This window comes from Saimiri boliviensis, chromosome 3, assembly GCF_048565385.1.
Source record: "Saimiri boliviensis isolate mSaiBol1 chromosome 3, mSaiBol1.pri, whole genome shotgun sequence".
NCBI lineage: Eukaryota > Metazoa > Chordata > Mammalia > Primates > Cebidae > Saimiri > Saimiri boliviensis.
Window position 1 is genome coordinate 67,004,929 of NC_133451.1, and position 24,529 is coordinate 67,029,457.

The 24,529-nt window shown below is 36.0% G+C and overlaps 1 protein-coding gene across 1 annotated transcript; it reads left to right on the forward strand.

Annotated features, from left to right (window-relative positions):
* Nucleotides 1-2,108: 2,108 nt before the first annotated feature.
* Nucleotides 2,109-24,529, forward strand: AFM (afamin). The gene is made up of 15 exons (XM_010342591.3): nt 2,109-2,294; nt 4,268-4,316; nt 4,620-4,752; nt 5,970-6,181; nt 7,065-7,197; nt 7,818-7,915; nt 8,688-8,817; nt 12,387-12,601; nt 15,355-15,487; nt 17,997-18,094; nt 19,256-19,388; nt 20,134-20,357; nt 21,913-22,054; nt 23,530-23,590; nt 24,351-24,529. The coding sequence occupies exons 1-14, from the start codon at nt 2,114-2,116 to the stop codon at nt 23,548-23,550; spliced, it is 1,902 nt and encodes a 633-aa protein (XP_010340893.3). The 5' UTR covers nt 2,109-2,113; the 3' UTR covers nt 23,551-23,590; nt 24,351-24,529.

Sequence of the window (24,529 nt, forward strand, 5' to 3'; positions counted from 1 at the left end):
TTTAGTGAATCTACTCACTCTGCCATTTTCCACACACAATATATAAAATTTTACATTCTACTCTTTTACCAAAAGTCATTTAGTAAATATTTCCCAATATTACATATTTTTAATATTCACTAGTTTTAAAGGTAAATAACAATCCATAGAGTGACTATATCATTGTTTATGTATTCACCTGCAAATGTGTCTTTTGTCTTTTGGAATTAATAAGTAACCTGTGAGGTGATATTTTGAAAGTATAAATATGCTATTGCTCAATAATTTTTCACCAATGATTTTATCATGCATTCATGAAACTGGCCTAAATCAGCTATAAGTATGGTGGTTACAAATGTTTATGCTTTGTTTCTTACTAGATTGATTTGTTGGCATTCTTCTGTAGAGAACAGCTTTCCTTTCCCCCATTTTTAATTTAAATTTTGTACTGGCATAGATTCATTAGTAAAAAAAATGTATCATAATATATTCCAGTAATTTTTTGTTTTGTCAAATTGTCTCATTGTCTTCCATTGCTTTTTAAAAAACTCTTTCCTTTAGAGGCTGGGCATGGTGGCTCACAACTGTAATCCCAGCCCTTTGGGAGGCTGAAGCTGGCAGATTATGAGGGCAGGAGTTTGAGACCAGCCTGACCAACGTGGTGAAACTCTGTCTCTACTAAAATTACGAAAATTAGCTGAGTGGTGGTGTGTGTCTGTAATCCCAGATACTCAGGAGGCTGAGCCAGGATTATTGCTTGAACTCCGGAGGGGCAGGTTGCAGTGAGACAAGATTGCACCACTCCATTCCAGCCTGGGCCACAGAGGGAGACTCTGCCTACAAAAAAAATTAGTAAAAAATGTATATTTAAAGTGTGCAATGTGATGTTCTGAATACACATACATACTGACTTGAGTACTACAGTAAAGCTAATCAACATATCCATCTCTTGACATAGTTACTTTATTTTTTTATTTTTTTTGAGACAGAGTTTTGCTCTGTTGCCCATACTGGAGTGCGTGATCTCGGTTCCCTGCAACCTCTGCCTCCCGGGTTTAAGTGATTCTTGTGCCTCAGCCACCTAGGTAGCTGGGTGCACATCACCACTCCTAGCTAATTTTTTTCCTAATTTTTGTAGAGAAAGAGTTTTTTTTTCTAATTTTGTAGAGAAAGGGTTTTGCTGTGTTGGCCCAGGATGGTCCAGAACTCCTGGCCTTGAGATCCACCCACCTCAGCTTCCCAAAGTGCTAGCATTACAAGTGTGAGCCACCACACCCAACCAGTTACCTATTTTTTTTTTTCTTTTAAAACAGTGTGAATACTTAAGAGATAGTCCCTTAGCATATTCCAAGTATACCATACAGTATTGTTAGCTATAGTCCCTGTGCTTCACATTCGAACTTATTCATTCGACACAACTGAAACTTTGAACCCTTTGACCAGTGCCTCCCCATTTCCTCTACCTCCTACCCTTGATAACCACCATTTTATGTTTTTTCTATTTTGATATTTGGATTCCACATATAAGTAGGATTATACAGTGCTCTTTTTTCTGTGTCTGATTTATTTCACTTATCATGATGTCCTCGAGATTCATTCATGTTGTCTCATATGGCATAATTTCCTTGTTTTTAAAGACTAAATAGTATTTCATTGTGTGCATGTTTGTGTGGTTTGTTTATTTATTTATTTATTTATTTATTTATTTATTTATACATTTACTGACAGGTTGTTTTCATATCTTGGCTATTGTGAATAATGTAGTAATAAACATGGGAGTGCAGTATATCTTCTTAATTTTTAATCCTTAATTTTTGTGGGTACACAGTAGGTGTATATATTTATACCTTTGAGATACTGATTTTACTTCCTTTGGATATATATGCATATGATAGCTTGCTGGATTATATCTGTTTTAGCCCTTTTTCTTTAACATTTGCAATATCTTAAGATTTTTTTTTTGGTTGTTTATTTGATTAGGTATTGTGCCCACTTAGCCTCTGGACTTTTGTTCCAACTCAATAGATTTTTCCAGTTAAATACAAAGATAATTTTTTTTTGGGTAATAATTAGCAAGAAATTCTGCAGAGTGATCAAAAAATATCAAATACTCAGTATTTCAGAAATAGATTAAATGGGTTACAATTTTACTGATAATGTGAAAGAATATAAAAACTTGATTTCCTCAACAATGTTACTTTCTTTTGTAAATGTGGTTTCTAAAAAGATGAAACAATTAAAACTTACAGGTTTTATTTTTTTCTTATTTTTTTTCACTGAATCCCTAATGCTGCCCACAGAACTTCAGGATCTAGGTAAGAAATTTATTTGGATATCAGCTAAAGCACGACCAGTTAATTTCTATTTTTAAAATTTTGTTTTCTTTCAAGTTAATTCTTGACTTGCTTTTTTTTTTTGACCCTCTCACTAATTTATATAGACTAACCACTTGTCCCAAACTAACCTTTTCAGAATTTGTACTTTGATGGTCATATTACCAAGTCTCTATGAAGAAACAGTTGTCACATATGAAAAATAATCAGCAGTCTCTGACAGGACAGAAAGTGTTGCTGGGAGACACCATTTGGACTCTAATATTGGTATAATTTCTTGCAATTATGGTAGCAGTGGAACAATAGGTGTAAACCGGGATTTTTTTGGGACCTTCAGTTGTCCAACATGTTTCCCAACTATATCTTTATGGAATGCAGAACCTAGTTCCTGCTTCAACTGTACAGTTCGAACATTTATCCTGAGCCTGTCCAAGGCCATCTCAGTCTGGAGGAAGGGATGATTTTTTTTTTTTTAATTTCTTCCATCCAAAGGGGAATATTTTGAACCTCATCTGTCTAGAGGAGCTGTCTTTTTCTAATCCTTTGGCCTAGAAGGAATTTCTTTCTTTGACTTAACAAACATGCCCTGAGCATGGTAGTGGCCCTGCAGGCATGAATAGTGTCTTACTCAATTTGATATACCCTACAATACCTGCTAGTGAGACAGGCTTGAAGAGTGGCCATATTTGAGTTTTCCTGCTCCTTTTCCTTTGCAATAACCTGTTTCAAAATCTCGATTTTTGCCTCTTTAACATACTTTGTATCCAAGTTTTCCTTTTCATTTTCATTACTCCTACCGAAATTTAGATCTTTCAGATTTCTCAGTGTGACTGTTGCGAAAATCTCCTATGGCCTTCTTTTTCTGTCCCATTCATGCTTCTTTTGCCCATTTATTTGACAATTTATTTCTTACCTTTCTATTTGTCAGGCACTGTGGAAAGTTCCATGACATTAGATAAACCACTACGTGACTCGTATTTCTTAGTGTAAAGAAATGATCAGATTTCTATCCTATATAAACATTTTCCAGGATTCTCCATGCCTTCCAAATGAAGCCCACTCTCCTCTTTATATGCAAGACCCCTATAATCTGGTCCCAGTTTCTTTCTATTCTAGGTCCCATTATTCCTTTTTATGACCCATTTTCTCATTCAAATAGATTGACTCTCCCTAAATACTTCTTGAGATTTCTAACCTTAATGCTTTTACTCACATCATTCTCTCCCCATGCAGACAGAGTTCTTCATTTTTCTGCTAGCCGAATCTCTTATATTTACTCATGCTCAACTCCTATGTCACTCCTCCTGCAGTACCTTTTTCTTTCTCACACAGGATTTACAAAGCATTTCCAACTTAATCACATTCTAGATTAGATTATTGTCACATGCATGAGTAACTTCCATTAAAGACTGCTTAGGAACCTGATTTTCAGGGGAGATATTTTAATCATTGTTGATTGCTTCATAGGGCCCAGAATCCATGATGTTAGGTGGACCTGGAGATGACTTAAATATCTATGACTGAGTTGTACTATAAACTATGCTGACCACCAGCATGCTACAGCATCTCTCATCAGGCTCTGTAATGGCATTGCATCACCCATTAGTTACATTTCATATCACTTCTCTAGTCATAAATGATAGTCAGTTAGCATGGTATGTATTTGACATTTCTATCTGGGGAGCCATCAATGGCAAATTTAAAGTCTAGTCAGATCAAGATGTATTTAGGTCAGTTCAATTTAGTAAATATTTCTTGAACACATAATCAACAGTGATTAGCATTTCCTGTTTCGTTCATATGACTTATTTGTTTCTTGTTAAATATGCAAAATTATCTCCTGTCATCAGTGGTCTATTTTATATTTTATGCACTTAAATGCCATGCATTGTTACTTATTTGAAAAATGTTAGAAAACCATGCTATGTAATAACCTAATTATTCTTGCCTTTCAGATAACTTCAATATCACTCAGAAATTTATAGAAGAGAATGTAGAATACATGTGAGTTGTGCTAAATGTTTTTTGATGATTTTTTTAATAATCAGATATATTCTATAAATGTTAATTTTTCTCAAAAGTAATTTAACTAAATATAAACAATCCAACAAACCAACTAAGTATAAACTATCCAAGAAGTAAAGACAACATTAATTATAAAATTCAGACAAAGCCTCAAGTTGTAAAATTGATAGCCATCACAATAAATAATTTCCTGAGGCTATTTAGGATTTTCCTGTAACTTGTCTTGGCAATAAATAGAAACTCTGCAATTGATCTTTGTATGCCCCATGTGAACTGTTGCAGCACCATCATTACCTTTGCTCAGTATGTTCAGGAAGCAACCTTTGAAGAAATGGAAAAGCTGGTTAAAGACATGGTAGAATACAAAGACAGCTGTATGGCTAACAGCATGCTCCCAAAGTGTACAAAATTACCTGTAAGTAAATTGCTTGTGTTTCTTTTCCTTTCTGTTTTTCTTTATGTATTCTTTTTTTTGAGACAGAGTCTTGCTCTGTCACCTAGGCTGGAGTGCAGTGGCAATCTTGGTTCACTCCACCTCCTGGGTTCAAGCAATTCTCATGCCTCAGTCTCCCAAGTAGCTGAGATTACAGGCATGCACCACCATGCCCAACTAATTTTTTGTATTTTTAGTAGAGATGGGATTTTGCCATTTTGGCCATGCTGGTCTTGAACTCCCAACCTCAAGTGATCCTCCCACCTTGGCCTCCCAAAGTGTTGGAATTGAAGGCATGAGCCACTGTGCCCAGCCAATTGCTTGTGTTTCTTAAACACACAAGATTATTTGCCCAACACTGAGTTAATTTCTGTCTTGAAAATAGGAAATAAAAGATATTCTGTGCACAGCATTTTTGTTTTGCCTAATATTGGTATTTAGAACAAGGTACTTTCCTCAGGAAAGATAATAGTTCTGTATTATAATGCACAGAAGGAGCTTGCTGTATATTTGCAGTATGTATATGATATGCCCTGTATATACAGGCAGAGGAGGAAGCTATAGCCTGAAAATGCATGTGAAAGTAAAGAGACACCCTCCTTAGCTGCTTCTCTCAATATGTATTCTATTGTCTCATCCCTTTTCTGGATCTCCTCCAAGTAGAATCACCATCTGCATCTCCAAAAAAAAAAAAAAAAAAAAAAAAAAACAACAACAACAACAAAAAAAAACTACAGCTAAACACCACTTCTAAACACTCTATTAATACATTAACATGCCAGCATGTCCACTCTGGGAGATGGGTAGAAAAGCCTGGTAGAAGGGAAATGTAGGCAGCAAGGGAAGAGTAAGAGATTAAAGTGTCTTGTGAAAAGATACATGATCAAAGATTCTGAAAGTGCAGGATGGTTGTCAAGGGTTTGGGCAAAGATGCATTAATGGGGCATACCTGCAGTCCCAGCTATTTAGGAGGCTTTGGCTGGAGGATCACTTGAGCCAAGGAATTCAAATCTAGCCTGCACAACATATCAAGACCCCATTCCAAAGAAGAAGGAGAAGGAGAAGAACAGAAGGAGAAGGAGAAGGAGAAGCAGCTCTGCTGGTAGTGGTGGGAAAATTTTTTATTGTGTTTTCTCAGAGAGTACAGAAGCTTTACTTTACCATGACTAAAAAATGTCCTTTTCTTCTCTGTTGCATAGAATGATGTTTTACAGGAAGCAATATGTGCTATGGAGGGGTTGCCACAAAAGCATAATTTTTCACACTGCTGCAGTAAGGCTGATACCGAAAGAAGACTCTGCTTCCTCTATAACAAGAAAGCTAATGTGGGATTTCTGCCTCCTTTCCCTACCCTGGATCCTGAAGAGAAATGCCAGGCTTTTAAAAATAACAAAGAATCCTTTCTAAATCAGTAAGTTTAATATTAGTAAAAAATAACTCAATTGAAGAATTATTCCTAGGCTGAATCTAATACCTATCTCAAAGAAATATGGCTGGGTTCATTAATTGATTGATTGATTGTTTCATTCATTCAAAATATACTGTGTGTCAGATTCTGTGCTCAGTGTTCAGGATATAACTATGATCAAGATACGGACCCTGCTTACAAGAAAGACCCTTATATTAATGAATTGCATCTTCTAATCGGTAAGACCCAGAGCAGAGTTGTCTACGTGGTGTTAAATTGCTAGGACGCACAGTGGAGGAAATAATATACTCTTCCCAATGGGAAGTTGCAGCTTTCCCCTCAGGCGGACACTCAATTATGGGATGCTTAGCAAAACATCTGTTTTTTAATAGTGCAGTCATTGTAGAAGCAGAGACTTTTTCTGGAAGATCGGTATGCACCTTGAAATCTAAATCACAAGTTTATCTGAACAAAAGTAAACAGGATCCCTGAATCTCAGATAGAGTGTATATTGATAGCTGTTCTTTGAACATGGAAGAGAGATAGCTGCTGACCAGCTAGTAGCATGTGGCTGGAAGGAGAGTAGCCACAGCTCAGTGTTTAGGATTAGAACTGTAATCATCATTCTTTCTTTGGAGTGAGCAATTTCAATGATAAGGACTTCAAAGGACTCTTATTAGGAACTAGATAATGCTGCCTTATATTGAAGTTTTCTACAAGGGGAAACCTTTCTTCCTTTTACCTTGTTTTACAACTTGCTTTTCTTGTCTCTTTCTATCTTTTCTTTTCCTTCCCATCTTACCCTCCCTTCCCTTGTCGACATTCATTGCTTTTCTGTTTCTCCCTTTCCCTTCTTCTCTCTCTTTTTCATTTTTATTTTTTATAGCTTTGTGTATGAAGTTGCCAGAAGGAACCCGTTTGTCTTCGCCCCTACACTTCTAACAGTTGCTGCTCATTTTGGGGACGTGACTAAATCATGTTGTGAAGAACAAAACAAAGTCAACTGCTTTCAAACAAGAGTGGGTATAGCATTTGTTTCATGAAGAGGAAAAGGAATCACTCAATACCACAGATCTAGATGTTGATTTACTTTATAGCAAAAGGCTTGCTTACCATATATGATGTTCTCTTGCCATATTCAATGATTTCCAGACCATTGGTCACCAGGTGCTGATGTAAATATTCTCTTTACCTGAGACTCTTGAAAGACAGTCAGTCATTTCCAGGGTCTCTCTTCTGGCTTTGTTTTCTTGGTAAATTAGAAGGAAGCCCTGGTGATTGAATGCCCTGGGCGAAAGTTAACATTTTACTTTTTATCTTTAATAATTTCTAGTCTTTTGACTACAAATGAAATGGAATAATCTCAGTAGAGATGGCCAAGCTCACCACATGCTGCCTCACCATGGAGCACTATGCACCTTTCTCCTAAGCGCAATTCAACTATCAGGAAGATTGGTCCTACCTGTGTGATGTGCCATGAGTGCATTTTTCTTTAATATGTGTGTTAACTGAAATAAAAATCCTGTAGATTTTCTTTCTCTGAACAAACTTTGAATAGTTTGAATGAAATTTGATTAAAAAATAAGAGAATAGGGAGATTTTGCTATTGTTTCAAAAGAATTTTCTCTTTCTTCTTCAGGCAGTACCTGTCATGCAATATTTAAAAGCATTTTCTTCTTATCAAAACAATGTCTGTGGGGTACTTTTGAAATTTGGAACCAAAATCATTAACTCTATGTGAGTTTTATACTATATACCTTGTCTCTGCTTGCATTTCCTTGTCTGTGTCCCATTTTTGTTAAATGGTTGATGACTTTTAATTTATATTCTTCCTAGTATCCAGGGGCTTTGAGGTGGGTCTGAGCCTACCTGGATAGCTCAGAACCAGGACATTAGGTCAAGATGAGAGAAGTTTTGGGAGGTGGGGAGACCCAAAGGAGAATGGTGGCTGTGTCTGAGATATGTTTAGGTTAATTGGGAATCTGAACTGGTCTGGGAGTTTCAAATTAGGGTTTTAAAACCCATACATGCTTTAGAAATAATTCATCCATTGGCCTTTGACTTTAGTAATGAGGAGACAGCCTGCAAAGATAAATTTTATCTCTAGTGCTCACCCTAATCAATTAGTAGTGGGTACCAAGGCAATGTCTTGAGAAAAATTTAGAGATTTCAAGTTGAATTATCTGTGGCTGCCATGAGCTTACAGTAGGAAGTGGTGGCCTTACTCAGCATGTCTTGATATAATAATTATGGAAGAAAGCACATCTCTCAGGTTTTTTTGTTTTGTTTTGTTTTTTGCTCACATCCAGGACTTTGGGGGTCTTAAAATATCAGCCTAAGATTTTCAAAGTGATCATGTAGACTGTGCACCAACTGTTTGCTAAAGACTTCTATCAACAACAGCAGTGGCAGTGCTCTTTGGAGCTGTTCATATGGTATTAGCAAATTACTCCCACTTGTTCTACTAGCTGTTCAAATTATGTTTGTGGATTATCCATTCTCTTTCCAGAAATATTGCAATACTCAGTCAAAAATTCCCCAAGATTGAATTTAAGGAGCTTATTTCTCTCATAGAAGATGTTTCTTCCACCTATGATGAATGCTGTGAAGGGGATGTTGTGCATTGCATCCGTCACATGGTAAATATTCTTTAAAACCAAGTTAAAATAGTGATTTTTGGCAACCTTTTTTTTTTTTTGGTCCTCAGGTTGCCCTGATGTGTGATTACTTTGCCACAATGAAATCAGAATGTGAAGTAACTTTTGAATGATAACCTAAAATGAAATATAAAATTTTTACAAATAAATCTTTGGGACTTTTTTATACTTGGAAGTTTTAAAGATTACTCAGCAGATTGTATATTATATGGTGAAATTTCTTGATGTAAAACTTCAAGAATTTCAAATTTTTCAAAGTTTATTCAGTCCAGACTGAAGTTTTCTCTTACATTATAAGTCCTCTTTCAGAGAGATTAGAAACCTATAGTGAAGCTCAGGGAATTACCTGTTATTATTATGTTTTTAAGAGCTGATTTCCTTGAGCTTCCTTATGCTATTCAAGTATAGTCTTTCCAAATAAGAGGATACATTAATTTAACTTTCCTTTCCCTTTATCTTTTGCTTCCCTTTCCCTGACCTTCTGTCTTCCCTTTTCCCTTCTCCTCCCTTTTCCCTTTCTTATCCTTCCAGTTTCCCTTTTCTTTCCTGCCTTTAATGGACAATTAAATATTGTATATTCTCATGGTACACAACAACACTATATATATATGTATGTATATATATCATTAATATATAGGCATATATATTAATATATACATATACATGTTGTGGAATGTCTAAATGAAACTAAGATATGCATTGCCTCACATACTTATTTTTTTATGGTGAGAATACTCCAAATCTTAGCAATTTTAAAGCCCTCAATGTAGTGGTATGAACTCATCATTGAGTCACCATGATATACAATGGATCTCTTGAATATATTCCTTCTGTCTAAATAAAATTTTGTGTCCTTTAACCAACATCTCCTCAATCCCCAGCCTCTGGAGACCTTTAAAGTGATTCTCCAAGGAAATGTATCAATACAAATATTTTTGGCATAGTTTTAATTGTTCATGCTTTCTTTTGTCACTCTTAAGTGGGAGTTGAGTACTGAGAACATATGGACGCAGGGAGGGGAGCAATACATGCCTGGGCCTGTTGTGTTGTGGGGGATGAAGGGAGAGCATCAGGACAAATAACTAATGCATGGTGGCTTAAAACCTAGGTGACAGGTCGATAGGTGCAGCAAACCACTATGGCACATGTATACATATGTAACAAACCTGCACTTTCTGCACATCTATCCCAGAACTTAAAGTTAAAAAATATTGTTCATGCATTCAAAGGTAATAACATTTTATTAAAAAAATAAGTGTATAATAGCTTGCACCTGTAATCACAGCTACTCAGAACTCAGGAAGCTAAGAAGGGAGGCTTGCTTGAGTCCATGAATTAGAGGATACAGTACAGTGAGGTATAATCCCAACAGCCTTGGCAACAGAACGAGACCTTGTTTAAAAGAAAGAAAGAAAGAAAGAAAGGAAAGAGGGAAAGGAAGGAAGGAAGTGAGAGAGAGAAAGAAAGAAAGAAAAAAGAGAAAGAAGCAAGAAAGAAAGAAAAGAAAGAGGGAAAGGAAGAAAGAAAGGAAGGAAAGGAGAGAGAGAGAGAGAAAGAAAGAAAGAAAAGAAAGAAGGAAAGGAGGAAAGGAAGGGAGAGAGAGAAAGAAAGAAAGAAAAAGAAGGAAAACAAGAAACAGAAAGAAAGAAAGGAAAGAGGGAAAGGAAGGAAGGGAGAGAGAGAGAGAGAGAGAGAGAGAGAGATAAATAAATTTGACTTTTAGGCTCACAGTGAAGACAGCACATCAATTAAATAACTTGACTTTTAGGGTATTGAGAATTGATTATTTCAAGCAATGGACAACAGATGCTCCCAATAATTATTTTTGTTTCTAACTGTACCCAAGTTAAAGCAATCTCTTTTGTGATTTTTTTTTTTGTATTGCTTGATTGTTCATGGTGATGTAGGTTCTATAATGTAAAATCTAATGTATTGAATTAGGATATAATTATAGATTTTCTGTGGAATTTGAGGCTGAAGTTAAGGGATTATGTCTCAAATTTCCTTCTTTTTAATGTCTTTCTGGAGAAACAAGAGGAACAGCATTACAGTTAACTGAAAATGGAAGCAACTTCTCAGAGAATAAGAGATGCTTTGCCTAGAACAGTGATGACATTAGATGAGATGCAAATGTCTTTTTGAAGATTGGCTTTGCAGTTCTATGTGGTTTGATGGAAACATGGTGTAAATACCCATTTCATTTTTTTTTTTTTTTTTAACCTCAGTCATGAGCTTCATCTTACTACTTATCCTCTGGGTTCACCAGAAGATTCCAGTCAGTGGAAATAGCTTGACTAACGTCATGATGGCTTGAAATAGAGTGCTGTGTTGCTGGAACTCAACATAGTTCAAGAGGTGATGGAACAGAGTGGAGATAATGAGCAGTCTCATTCTAGAGTCTGCAAGAGCCCAAATCAGTTTTTAAAAATTATTCAAGGCCGGGCACGGTGGCTCAAGCCTGTAATCCCAGCACTTTGGGAGACTGAGGCGGGTGGATCACGAGGTCCAGAGATTGAGACCATCCTGGTCAACATGGTGAAACCCCGTCTCTACTAAAAATACAAAACATTAGCTGGGCATGGTGGTGCGTGCCTGTAATCCCAGCTACTCAGGAGGCTGAGGCAGGAGAATTGCCTGAACCCAGGAGGCGGAGGTTGCGGTGAGCCGAGATCGTGCCATTGTACTCCAGCCTGGGTAACAAGAGTGAAACTCCGTCTCAAAACAAACAAACAAACAAACAAACAAACAAACAAAAAAAACTATTCAACTAATGCATAAATAAGATAACCCCACCCTCTTTCTAATTCCCAACTCTTATGTAGAGGTTAGAACTGCAGTAAAGGGTAGGGATGGGGACAGAGTAAGGTTTTATACTTGAACAATACTTGAACAATATTTGTTAACCTGAACAGGTTCAAATGAATGGCATTTCCTAATGTATATTATTAGAGAATGATATACATTAGGAAATGATACCATGAGTGCCACACCTTCTTATATTTGATGAATCATCATCTAGTAGTTGCTGTAGTTCATTCACTTGTCATTCTTTCATTCACTTATCAAATATTTATTGAGTTTTTGCCATGTGCTTGGCCACAAGAGAAGACCAGAATTATAGATATTATAGTACCATGTCTTTTCAGCGGTCTCCACTGAAAGCATAGGTGGACTCTCATGGAAAAGAGTATAAGTATTAAAGTATAAGACATTTAGATGTAAGACATTTAGAATATAAGATGTCAATGTGTCAGTGTAGGGGGGTTATTTAAAAGACCAATGCTTGATAATGGGTGCAAATGTGTAGTAGAGGCTATTTTAAAATAATTACATCATCTTAAATCCTGAGAAATAAAGTTTTATTGTAAAACTTCATGTGCATTAAGTAAATCCAAAATTTAAATGAATATTATCTATAAAATTAGTTAATGAAGTGATTCCAGATGCTGCGATCATGACTGGCTGTGCATGCCACCATTCTATTATGGAATAAAACCCAGCTCTGAAGAAATTCTGAAAGTAAAATAATCTCTCATTCTTATTTGGTACAGAGCAAGATTATGAACCATATTTGTTCAAAGCAAGATGCTGTCTCCAGTAAAATCAAAGAGTGCTGTGAAAAGAAAATACCAGAGCGTGACCAGTGCATAATTAACTCGAGTAAAGATGACAGACCAAAGGATTTATCTCTAAGAGAAGGAAAATTTACTGACAGTGAAAATGTGTGTCAAGAACGAGATGCTGACCCAGACACCTTCTTTGCTGAGTAATATAACTCTTTATTGAATTTATAAGGCAAACAGAAAGATACAAGATTTGACTTACGTTGGTTAATTTAGGTGGAAGGAAATGGCACCATTTATTTCACTAGGTATCATATAATTTTAAAAAATCATGACTATAGACTATAGTGTTTTCACATAATTTAAAAAAAAACTATATTATTAAAACAATGGCTAACATTTACTGAACACTTAATATATGCCAGGCATGGGACTATACACTTTATACAGTTTAACTATTTTAATTCTTACAGAAATCATATAAAATAAGTACACTTTCTCCTAATTTTTCAGATGAGCAAGCTGAGATATAATGAAGTGAATTGCTCAGATTCACAGATAAAAAGTGACAGAGTAAGAATTTCACTCCAGGAGGCCTGGCTTAACAAGTTGCAGGCTTAACGGCTATGCTATGCCACCTACAGCAGTTAAGGGGAAGACTAGTGAACTTGGAGCCACAGAGACTATATTTGAGTTCTGTTACGTCACTGGGACAAGTTAATCTTTCTGGGCTTTCTTTGTCATATATAAAATGTGTATAAGAATACTTATTCATCTGGAATCCCAGCTACTTGGGAGGCTGAGACAGATAATTGCTTGAGCTGGGGAAGCAAAGGTTGCTGTGAGCCGAGATCCTGCCACTGCACTCCAGCCTGGGTGACAAAGCAAGACTCCGTCTCAAACAAACAAACAAAAAACTTATTAATTTAAAGTTATGGCAATGTAATATAATCCAGGAACTTTACTGGGTTTTTATCTTCAGGAAGCCTTCATCTATAGAGAGTATGAAGTGAGAAGAGTCAGACAAATAAATAAGTGCAAAAAATGTTATTTTATTTCTGATAGCACCCTGTTCTAGTTAATGTGGGGAGACAGAAGAATAATGGTCAGTTGTATATGGGGATCCTGAAAAGGCTTGATAGGGAAGTGGTGCTTGAAGAAATTTTGGCAATCTAGATAGAGAAGGTAGAACATGAAGTGAACTATGTAATGGTTTGGTGTGCATATGGCTGTGAGCAGAGTATCTGCATTGAGAGACCAGGATGGTGAGAGACAGGTAGGGTCAGGTCATGCAGACATGCTAAGTAATGGGATGCCACTGAATGGTTTTCATGGAAGAATAAGGAAGAACGAAATCATGTTTAGTTTTTAGAAACTTCATCTGGAGAAAATTCCAGTTTGGGGCTTGGATAACTGGGTAGGTAGTTTTCCCATTCAAAGTGAAAAAAAACAGCAGGTTTTGTGAGAAAGATACTATAAGCACATTGACTTTGAGGTACCAGTAGAATAAGTAGTTGGGACTATCAGGAGATAATTTTATATGTGAACATGGAGCTCTGGAAGGGAATTTGGCTTGAAATCTAGGACATAATAACAGCTAATGTTTATTGAATACTTTGCTAAATTTTAAGTGCCTCTCATCTACTAACCAACCAAATTTTCAAAACACCCTCTGATAGTATGCTTTTATAATCTTTATTTTTTCAGGTAATAAAACAGGCATAGAGAGGTTAAGTAACTTACCCAAAATCACACATGTGGTACAGCCAGGATTAAAATGCAAGCAGTGTGGCTCCAAACTCCTGGTCTTATAACTGCTGTCCACTCTGGCTTCTCACGGTTGTGGATATTAAATCAAGTTCAATTAAACAACATGATAGATAGTACCTGACATATGTGTTTGATAGATAAAAGCCATTTTTATCGTCATCACTATTACAATACAAAAAGTGTTTGAAGCATGGGGAGAAATGAGACAGTAACTGAGCAAGCTGAGTCAGAGTGCTCACTGTTTTAGGGTAGAGTCTTTCTGAATGTGAACATTTCAGGCATTTAATCATATCATTCGCAAATTCTTTCTTTTTATGGAGATACAATTTACTCCACAGCAGCCATCCACTTGTGTTTAGTTCTCTCGCTGGTGGCCACTCAGTAGATGTCCAATTTTATGCCACATGAGAGATAGTCCATCAAAGATTTGAAGAAAACTGTTGGAGGTTTTCTTCAGTGGCTTCTCCAGCCTCGAGTAAGCTTCCAGGGATCTTTCTTCACAGCATTTGAGAACATGTTTTTAGGGGTGTGTGTGTGTTTTTCCCCCTGAGAAGAAGTCCATGGCTCACATCAGATATTAAGAGGAGGCTTGATTCTCTGAAGGTTAAGCACCACTGCCATGGGATATGGGAATATATCTCACAAGTTGAACTGAAAAGCCAATGGGAAGCTGTATAGATGGTATCAGAGAAAACAAGACTAATCAAGAAGGTCAAATCCTGAAAAAAAAAAAAAAAAAAAAAAAAGTGGGCAGGATGTAGTAATGAGCAAAGCTTGCTCCCTGTCTCTCACCAAGACCACACTGTGGGTGAAAGGAAGCCATACTCCCGGTATCCCAACCTGGAAGTCTGAATGTATTTTCAAACATAATTACTTCACAATATATTATTTCCCATGTTTTATGGATCAAATCATTCCAATAATTAGTTCTAAATAACTCTACTAATTCTCTCTTCCCAAGTTAAAAACACTGTTAGTTTAAAACATACCATGGAAGATAACTTTTATAACATGATCTTCTGTAGCCAAAATGTCCTCTTAAATTACTCTGTGACCAAACCAGAGGAGAAAATTCGCTTTTGAAAGAAGAGTCAGTATTAGATCTGACTGGATTATAAAATAGTGGAATTGGGCTTTTTGCACTTTCTCTAATTTCTAATATGCAAAAATACTTTACACATTGCAGGTTTAATTTTGAATACTCGAGAAGACATCCAGACTTGTCTATACCACAGCTTTTAAGAGTTGTTCAAATGTATAACGATCTCCTGAGAAATTGCTGCAACACAGAAAACCCTCCAGATTGTTACCATTATGCGGTAGGTTCCATCATTGTAAGTTCAGAAAATTAAAAAAGAACAACTATAAAACATGTAAAAATTGGTATCGGAGTTTTGCTCCAGTCTGAGGGTAGAAAATGTGATTGAGTAATTTGAGTCTACTCTAGGTTCAGCCTAAAAAGATCAACTGGGAAGGCCAGTATCATCAGTTTGGCTGATGCATAATGTTTTGGACTACTAATCCAGTGTGTTAGTTCAAAAATTTCTTGGCCTTAAACAGTTTAAATTTACATTTTTATTTATGTATTCTTTATTTTATTAAGCCATGTTGGATATTATATGATTTCAAAAGTATTGATGGATTGTTGTAGGTGACTAGGAAAGTATTCTGTATTTTATTAAGCCATACTGGATTTTTGATGATTTCAAAGGTAATGATTGATTTTTGTAGATTATTAGGAAAATATCAAAGGTTACAAAAAGCCCTTTTCTGATTCTCCCACCAGGAAATAGCTATAATTAACATTTTTGTTCAACCTTTCAGTACGTGTGTGTGTGTGTGTGTGTGTGTGTGTGTGTGTGTGTGTTCTAAAAAATAAGATTTGCATAATTCCTAGAAAATGTTTGGGCCTGTTTTTTATTTGGTATCATAGAAAACGTTTTTTTTTTTTTTTTTTTTTTTTGTTATAAATTGTGCTCCTTTGGTTTCCTGCTATTGCCACAAAGTAAGCGGCTTAAAACAATAAAAATTTATTCTCTCATAAGATGCCAGAAGCCTGAAATGAGTCTCATGGGGCTAACATCAGGTGTCAGAAGGGCTGTGTTCCCTCTAGAGAAACTACCTGGACTCTTCCGGTTTCTAGTATAGAAAACTTTTTATGTCATTAAACAGACTTCAAGATATACTTGTTTTTAAATAACGGTATACCATTATAATCATATAATTTATTTAACTGATTTCCTACTGGGTGTTGGACATTTTGGGTGTTTACTTAGGGTGTTTTTCATTTTGTAAGTGACCCTGAAATGAACATCTTCTTCCATTTATTTTTATTAATTTTTATGAGTTTTTTCTTAGGATAGATTATTAGGGGGAAAATTGTTGGATCAAAATATCTGAACTTTTAAAAAAAACATTTGACACAAATTTTTGAGGTACTGTCTAGAAAGTTTTTGCTGGCGTCTAGACCCAAAACAGTGCTTGGAAATGTTCATTTCAATGTCACTTTCACCAACATTGCACATGGAAATTAACTCTGTTGAATTTGAATTTATATGTAAATAATAGTGGTTTTGTGTGTGTGTGTGTGTGTGTGTGTGTGTGTGTGTGTGTGTGTGTGTTTTGAGACAGAGTCTTGCTCTGTTGCCAGGCTGGAGTGCAGAGATGTGATCTAGGCTCACTGCAACATCCGACTCCCTGGTTCAAACGATTCTTTTGCCTCAGCCTCCCAAGTAGCTGGGATTACAGGCATGCACCACCACGCCCTAATTTTTGTATTTTTAGTAGACGTGGTTTTACCGTATTGGCCAGGATGGTATCAATCTCCTAAGCTCATGATCCACCTGCCTTGGCCTCCCAAAGTGCTGGGATTACAGGCATGAGCCACAGCACTCAGCCCACTATTTACACATTTTCTATGAAAAATCTGTTCGTGTGTGCTACCCATTTTCTTACTAAAATTAGTGTTTTTTGTAGAAATGCACATGTATTTCTTATATATTATAGAAATCAACAATTTAACATTTTAAATTTATTTCTCATTACTTTAATATGTGCTATTTTTGCTTTATTAAATCATTTTTTTTCACTTGCCACAAACATCAGTTTATACTCATTCAAATTTGAGCAATGGAATAAGTCTTAGCTCCCAGCTTTGTAACTGTCCCTAATGAGGTGGTCTTTTTCTGATCCTTAAATTAATCATAGAACTAGCAAATTTTCTCTTTCCATGGAGGTACAGTTTGCTCCACAGCAGCCATCCAGTTTAGTTCTCTCTCTGGTGGCCACTCAATAGATGTCTAATTTTATGCCACATAAGAGAGAGTCCATCAAATATTTGAAGAAAACTGTTGGAGGTTTTAAGTTTCAAATCTAAACAATGAAAAAATCATAAAGAGCAACATGATTTAAAATGTTCTGTAGGAACACTTACAAGCTGGGGCATTCTGAGCAAGTAACTTAATTTCACAAGGCCAGTTGCTTTTATTTAAAAATGGAGATAACTTCTCTGGCCACTTCAAAGTGAGAATTGAATGTCATTAGTGTCAACATGCAATTTAAATTCTATTTTGTAAGTTGGAAGGCTCTGAAATATGTACAAGATGATAATAAACAATTTGGACTTTTAAATTTAGCAAAAAAAATTTATATATATAACTAAAAAAACTAAATTCTGACACACACATATAAAAAGTGCCCTGAATTTAGTATAATAATGAGAGTTTGAAAATACTGTAGAAATAAGAAATGCTATTCTACACATTGATGTAAAGCTTATGATTAAATTTTAGATAAAATATTCATAACCATGATTATTCTTATTTTCAGGAAGAGAAATTCAATGAGACAACTGAGAAAGGCCTCAAGAAGATACAACAAGAATGTAAACATTCCCAGAATTTGGGGAAGGATGGTTTGAAATACCAGTAGGTTGCTTGAGCAAGTGGGTTAACACTTGTTACCAGAATTAAATAATCCTTCAAAGTAAAAAAAAGTTAGCTCTTAAGTCTTTCAGTTATAGCCAATTCATAAACTCTTGGAGGAATTTTTTTTTTAAGTCAAAGAAGAATTAAGGAACTGTCACATTAATCTTTTATGGGAAATGAAGATAAAAATAAAAGAAATACAGGATTCTGGAGATACTGATTCTCCAATGCTTTGGTTTCTGTTTGACATTGGCTTTCTCACTGCCAATCTGGAATACCTGGATCCTCACCCATTTGAAAATGGGACATTGCATATTTCAGGTTGTTACAGTTTCTTTGGGGAAAAGATGGTTTGCCTTACTTTGCCTTAAGGCTATCTTAGCTGAGTTTATAGAAATAATTCTGGATTTGCCCAACACTTTAATACTCAGTTTTTTAGTGCTCTTGTGAGCATTTGTGAATAATATTGCAGTTTGTTTCAATTATTATGCCAATGTGTTTTATTACTATTATTATTATTATTATTATTACTCTATATTTTTGAGACAAGATCTCTCTGTCACCCAGACTGGAATGCAGTGGTGGGATTTCAGCTCACTGCCACCACTGCCTAACAGGCTCAAGTGATCCTCCCATCGCAGCCTCCCAAGTACCTAGGGCTACAGATGTGAGCCACCATGTTTGCTAATGTTAAAAAATCTTTACTATTTCTGCAATTTGGCTGTTAGCTGACAATTTGAACTAAGCTCATTAAAAATCTTAGTCTCCTTCATCTCAGATTATTCTTTTCTAACATATATGGATTAAATTCTTTCTTTAAAATATTTTCTAATGATGCAAAGGATTTTAAGCAGGATTTTGGATATTAGCCAATGTATTTGCTGTCAAGGAGCTCCTATACTCAAAGAAAAAACAGGGAGGCAAATCTAAGAGCTTCTGAGACATCCATGAAATTAGAAAGGAAGCTAAAATAGATATAGGAAGCAAGGTGCAGAAAAACAGGAAGTAAAGACATATTTCTCCATTTTATAAGAGAGCTAAAGTTCACATTGCACTTATATTGGTTGTCCCTAGCCTTGAAGGGTCTAGACTTCAGCAGTTATTCAAAGGAAAATGGGTATCTGCTTTCGTTCAAAACAAAACAGACAAATGTTCTTTCAGTTACCTTATTAGACTCACAAAGATAGCTCCTCAGCTCTCCACTGAAGAACTGGTCTCTCTGGGAAAGAAAATGGTGACAGTTTTCACTACTTGCTGCACACTAAGTGAAGAGTTTGCCTGTGTTGAAAATTTGGTGAGCGTGGCCTTTGTACCATATTCTTCTTTAAAAGAAAAAATATTTGCACTCATTGATTTACAGTGATTATCCATATTCCTTTCTTTATTGTTTTTAATATTGTTAAGCAAAAATTGTCAAGTTTTCCTTTTGGTTCACTTTGTGAAAACTCTAAGAAGTAAAAGAGAATGTCTTAATTATTTTTGGCGAGTTCTTCAAATTATCTTTCAGATTTTTTTTCATTATATTAGAAGGGATTTGTTAGGATAAACGATTTAGGAATCATAATATTGTTTCAAAAATGATACAAGAAACTTTATAATTTTAAGTAAGGTTACAGATTCTTCCTCTTGCCCCAGTTGCTTCATTTAGCAGGCAGGCATTGAATACATCTCTTTAGGGCTGGGGTGGTGAGTACCCTGAGGGAGATTCCAGGAGGGTAAGAAACCCAAGGACCACAGTGTTTGATTGCCCTTTCAGTTCGATGTTTGCAGCTGTCTGTTTGCAATTGAAAGCTTGTTTACATATTACCAAGAAATTAATTTGTAAGCATCTAAGTTGCTGTGACTTGGATTTTGGTCACAATGCCATTTAGGACCCCAGCTTCTACTTTTTTTTGTACATAGTGATATTTTATGAGTGCATGTGTTTTTTGAGTGAGGTTAACAGCGATCTTAGAATGATCTAACTATTCATCTAACCGTATTTTAAAAAATTCAATTATTTTAAGATCATATCTGAGTTGCAACTCTCATTGGTACAGGCAGATTTAGTTCTTGGAGAGTTATGTGGAGTAAATGAAAATCGAACTATCAACCCTGCTGTGGACCACTGTTGTAAATCAAACGTTGCCTTCAGAGGGCCCTGCTTTGAGAGTTTGACAGCCCATAAAACATATGTGCCTCCACCTTTCTCTCAAGATTTATTTACCTTTCACACAGACATGTGTCAATCTCAGAATGAGGAGCTTCAGAAGAAGACAGACAGGTACGAACAATCTCTTCCATTCCTCTTTTTCTTCAGTTTGAAGACATACCACGCATTAGCAAGAAGGTTTTTTCTAGTGGATATGTGTTTTTGATATCACAATCCTGTTCCTTCCACCGAATCGTCCAGGTTCTTCTATTTGGAAAAATATCCATGCATTTTTTTGATATTGTTTATATCTAGCTTGTCTTTTCATTTGAAAGAGACTTGGAATGTCCAAGTCTAACATCACCTTTGGAAAGGTTACAGCAGCCAGCAGAAAGACTCATAGACAGGCTGATAATGAATTTCATTTTCTTGATAGAATGCCTGGAGAATATTGCTTAATGTTTGAAAAGGAGAGGCCCAAAGGGACAGAAAGTTTACTTGTATTTTCTCAACAAATGTCTTAAAATGCCAAGGAATTAGACCGATTTTTTTTTTTTTTTTGGATTTAGACAGAGTCTGCCTCAAAAGTAGTGGAGACAACATTCAGCTACTGAATATGAGGGACTGGAGGTTGTTTTGGACATGAATTTTCTGGAAAGATCAGAGGTAGTCATGTATACTGTAATATTTCACATAATAAATGCCTAATATTTGTTTTCATTTTTAAATAGAATACTCTGATTATATGCAATATTCATAGATTCACAGTGCAATACACTCTTGTATTTTCCAGCCCATGCTAATCTAGTCTGGTCTATTTTATTATTTTTTTAAACTATCCTGTTTTCAGTTTAAAAATGAAAGTGAGAAAATGCAAACTTTTGTTAATTCTTAGATCTGAGGATGGGCACACATGACTTATTACATTACCCTTTTTAATCTTGTGCATAAACATTTTATTAGTTAAATAATTACTCTAAAAATGTACTCTAAGACGTGCTTTTAAGACACCAATGGGTTGCCACCTGAAGTTTGGAATTCTAGACGTTACTAGAATATTGGAATTCTAGAAGTTGTTAGAAATTAAAGAAATTACTATTGTCTATGAATGTTGTCACACTTAGTTGTCAGTTTATTTTTTTCAATTGCTTTTTTGACATCATTTTTCAACTGATATATAATAATTGTACATATTTTGGGGGTGCATGTGATATTTTGAAAACTGCATATAATGTGTAATAATCAAATCAGGGTAATTGGAATATCCATCACCCCAAACAGTTCTCTTTTCTTTGTGTTGGGAACATTGAAGTGCTATTTGGAAATATACAATTATTTTTAACTGTAATTTTCCCACTATACTAATGAATACTAGAACCTATTACTTCTATTTAACTGTATTTTTGTACTCCTTAACCAACTTCTCTTTGTCCCTCTCTTCCTCCTTGTTAATATTTTTTATATAATTTTGTGTGTGACAAAACACTTTCTAGATTGTTACTGTGGAAACCATTCTCTAAATTTAATGGGAAAGTTTCAGAAGACCCATTCAAAGTGGGATATTTCAACTCTTTACTCTCACCCAAGCTGAGACCCAAGACATGTGATTCTGTAATAAGCATTTTGGAGTAGAGATGCTTTAGAAAGAGATTGTTAGTTAATTCTATATTACATCTTTCGGCTACAGGTTTCTTGTCAACATAGTGAAGCTGAAGTATGAAGTCGCAAATGAGGAGCTGCAGTCTTTGTTAACAAATTTCGGAAATGCAGTGGAGAAGTGCTGCAAAGCAGAGAAGGATGAAGAGAAGTTGGTCTGCTTTAATAAAGAGGTAGTTTTATTTCTTTTCTACTGAAATTCAACTGGTATTCCTGGTTAAATAAAATAAAACAGAACGCTGCAGGACCCTGCTTCCTCTCTGCAGTGTCAACCAGGACTGTATTTGAGAGCACGATTGCTGCACAACTAATGTGCACACATCGCTGAAATACACTTTGAGCAGTGTCTCTGTAGTACAGAAAAAGCTATCAAGAAGACTTGGGTTGTAACCCCAGCAGTTCTGTAAGACATGTAACTTAAACTGAATGGCAGTTCACCATCTGTAAATGAGGATGGTAATGATTATCCCCGAATTACATCTTTGGTTCTTATTTTTTGGTTTTTTTTTTTTTTTTTTTTTTTTTTTTTTTTTTTTTTTTTTGAGACGGAATTTCGCCCTTGTTACCCAGGCTGGAGTGCAATGGCGCGATCTCGGCTCACCGCAACCTCCGCCTCCTGGGCTCAGGCAATTCTCCTGCCTCAGCCTCCTGAGTAGCTGGGATTACAGGCACGTGCCACCATGCCCAGCTAATTTTTTGTATCTTTAGTAGAGACGGGGTTTCACCCTGTTGACCGGGATGGTCTCGATCTCTCGACCTCGTGATCCCCCCGCCTCAGCCTCCCAAAGTGCTGGGATTACAGGCTTGAGCCACCGCGCCCGGCTTATTTTTTGGTTTTGAAACACTCATTATCTTAATAAGACAGAGTCAAAGCAACTTGCAAAGGAAATCATAAGCAGCTCCAAATGAAGTGGAGCAGGAAGGGTATAAAAAAGTGAAGCTTTTTGGGAGTGGCTGCCTCACTTTCCCAGGCCTTGTGCTAACATCCCACAGTAGAGAATAATGAAGGAGTGGAGGGTAAGGGTAGTAGGGAAGAAAAGGGAGAAATGTCCCTTGCTTACTCTTACTCCAGTGAAGGTAGTCTGTAGCCATTTGGTGTAGTGTGAATCTCAGCCACCTGTGACTGTTAGCCCCAATGGATGGCTCCAGGGAAATGTTTCTTAACTGTTTTCCAACTTCTTCATTTCTCACTGTTTCTTTTCTAGGAACATTCACTCCACTCCAAAATTATAATTCATGTAAACTCACAGGCACAGGCACACAAACTCACACACAGCATTAATTCTGGTTGTGAGCCCTCTACTTTTCTGAGTGACACTTAGTATGTGGAAATTTTTGAGGGGTGCACATTATAGTTTTAAAAAATAGACTTAATTTTAATTAGAGGATATTAATCAACATCTAGCATTTATCTGAGTGATTGTGTACATTAGGGCCATGTGAAGAAAAGGATGAATTTATTGGCAGGTTGTAAAGGGGCTTTGGGTGTCTGTTTCAATCACTAGAAATAAGAATGTTTACTGTTTCCCTATACAATGTGGGAATGATTTAATTTTCTTCAAAATTCAGGGAAGCTTGCCTATTGAAATTTAAATTAGTGTCTTAAATTTTTCTTGCTTTGTATTTTTATTTTCATCCCCCACCTCAGAGTCCAAAACTTGTCACCTGAAGCCAGATGCATGAAATATCTAAAGCAAAAAGCACCAAAGGTAATACCCCCTGCCTTAATCAAATGTCAAATGTATTTGTGGCTTATTTCGTCACCCTGCCTTTTCTCCTTCCCACTTCATTGTCTATTTCTGGTTCATCCACATGAACCAGACATGCAGCTAACAGACCCCAATATTGTTTCTGTGTTTTTTTGGGTATCAGCCACTCCTTATGGGGTGGCAATGCTACATTTGTGCTAGCCCTTCTCTTGCTGTTCAAGCGGTTTTCTAGATAGCCAAAAGGTACTTAAGTCCTCTCCCTTCCTACTAATATATTCAGCTGTCTGGACCACAAAGGAGAGATGATGGAATCTCTGAATGCTGACAGAAATAAGAGGGGTAACTCCCTGGAGACTGAGCTGGGCAGACAGGCGTCAGTGACCCTTTCCAATCATCTTTTAAGAATATTGCTCTACTGAGATATGATTGACATACAAACTGAGAGTATTGCTATAGCATTTACATAAACAAAAAGCACTATGTTTGTGATTTCAGAAAGACATATAAAGATGTCCTCTCCCTTGTGGCTTATGTAAGACTTGAAATACAAACTTTAGCAACAAAATGTTTCATAGATATAGGAATTATATACAGTGTCAGTGACGAGAGACCTGGACCTCAAGAGAAGGTAGGTTTGGATCTGCAAGAAGCAAAGCACAATTACCCCTAATAGTTTTTGCAAATATATGACTTTCTATCATCCAAGTTATAACATTACCTATTTTTTTAATGCATAAAATACTATTTTTTTTCTTTCCAGGGATAACCAACTTACAGGCTTCCTATCTGTGTGGTAATGAATCTCATTTCCTGAGAACAAAGAAAAAGGATTTTTCTGTAACTGTCTCCTGAAATCATATATTGCAGCAAGCAATAAACACACAATTATAAAGTTATTTTTCAGACTGATGTTATAAACCAACGTGATCACAAAATTAA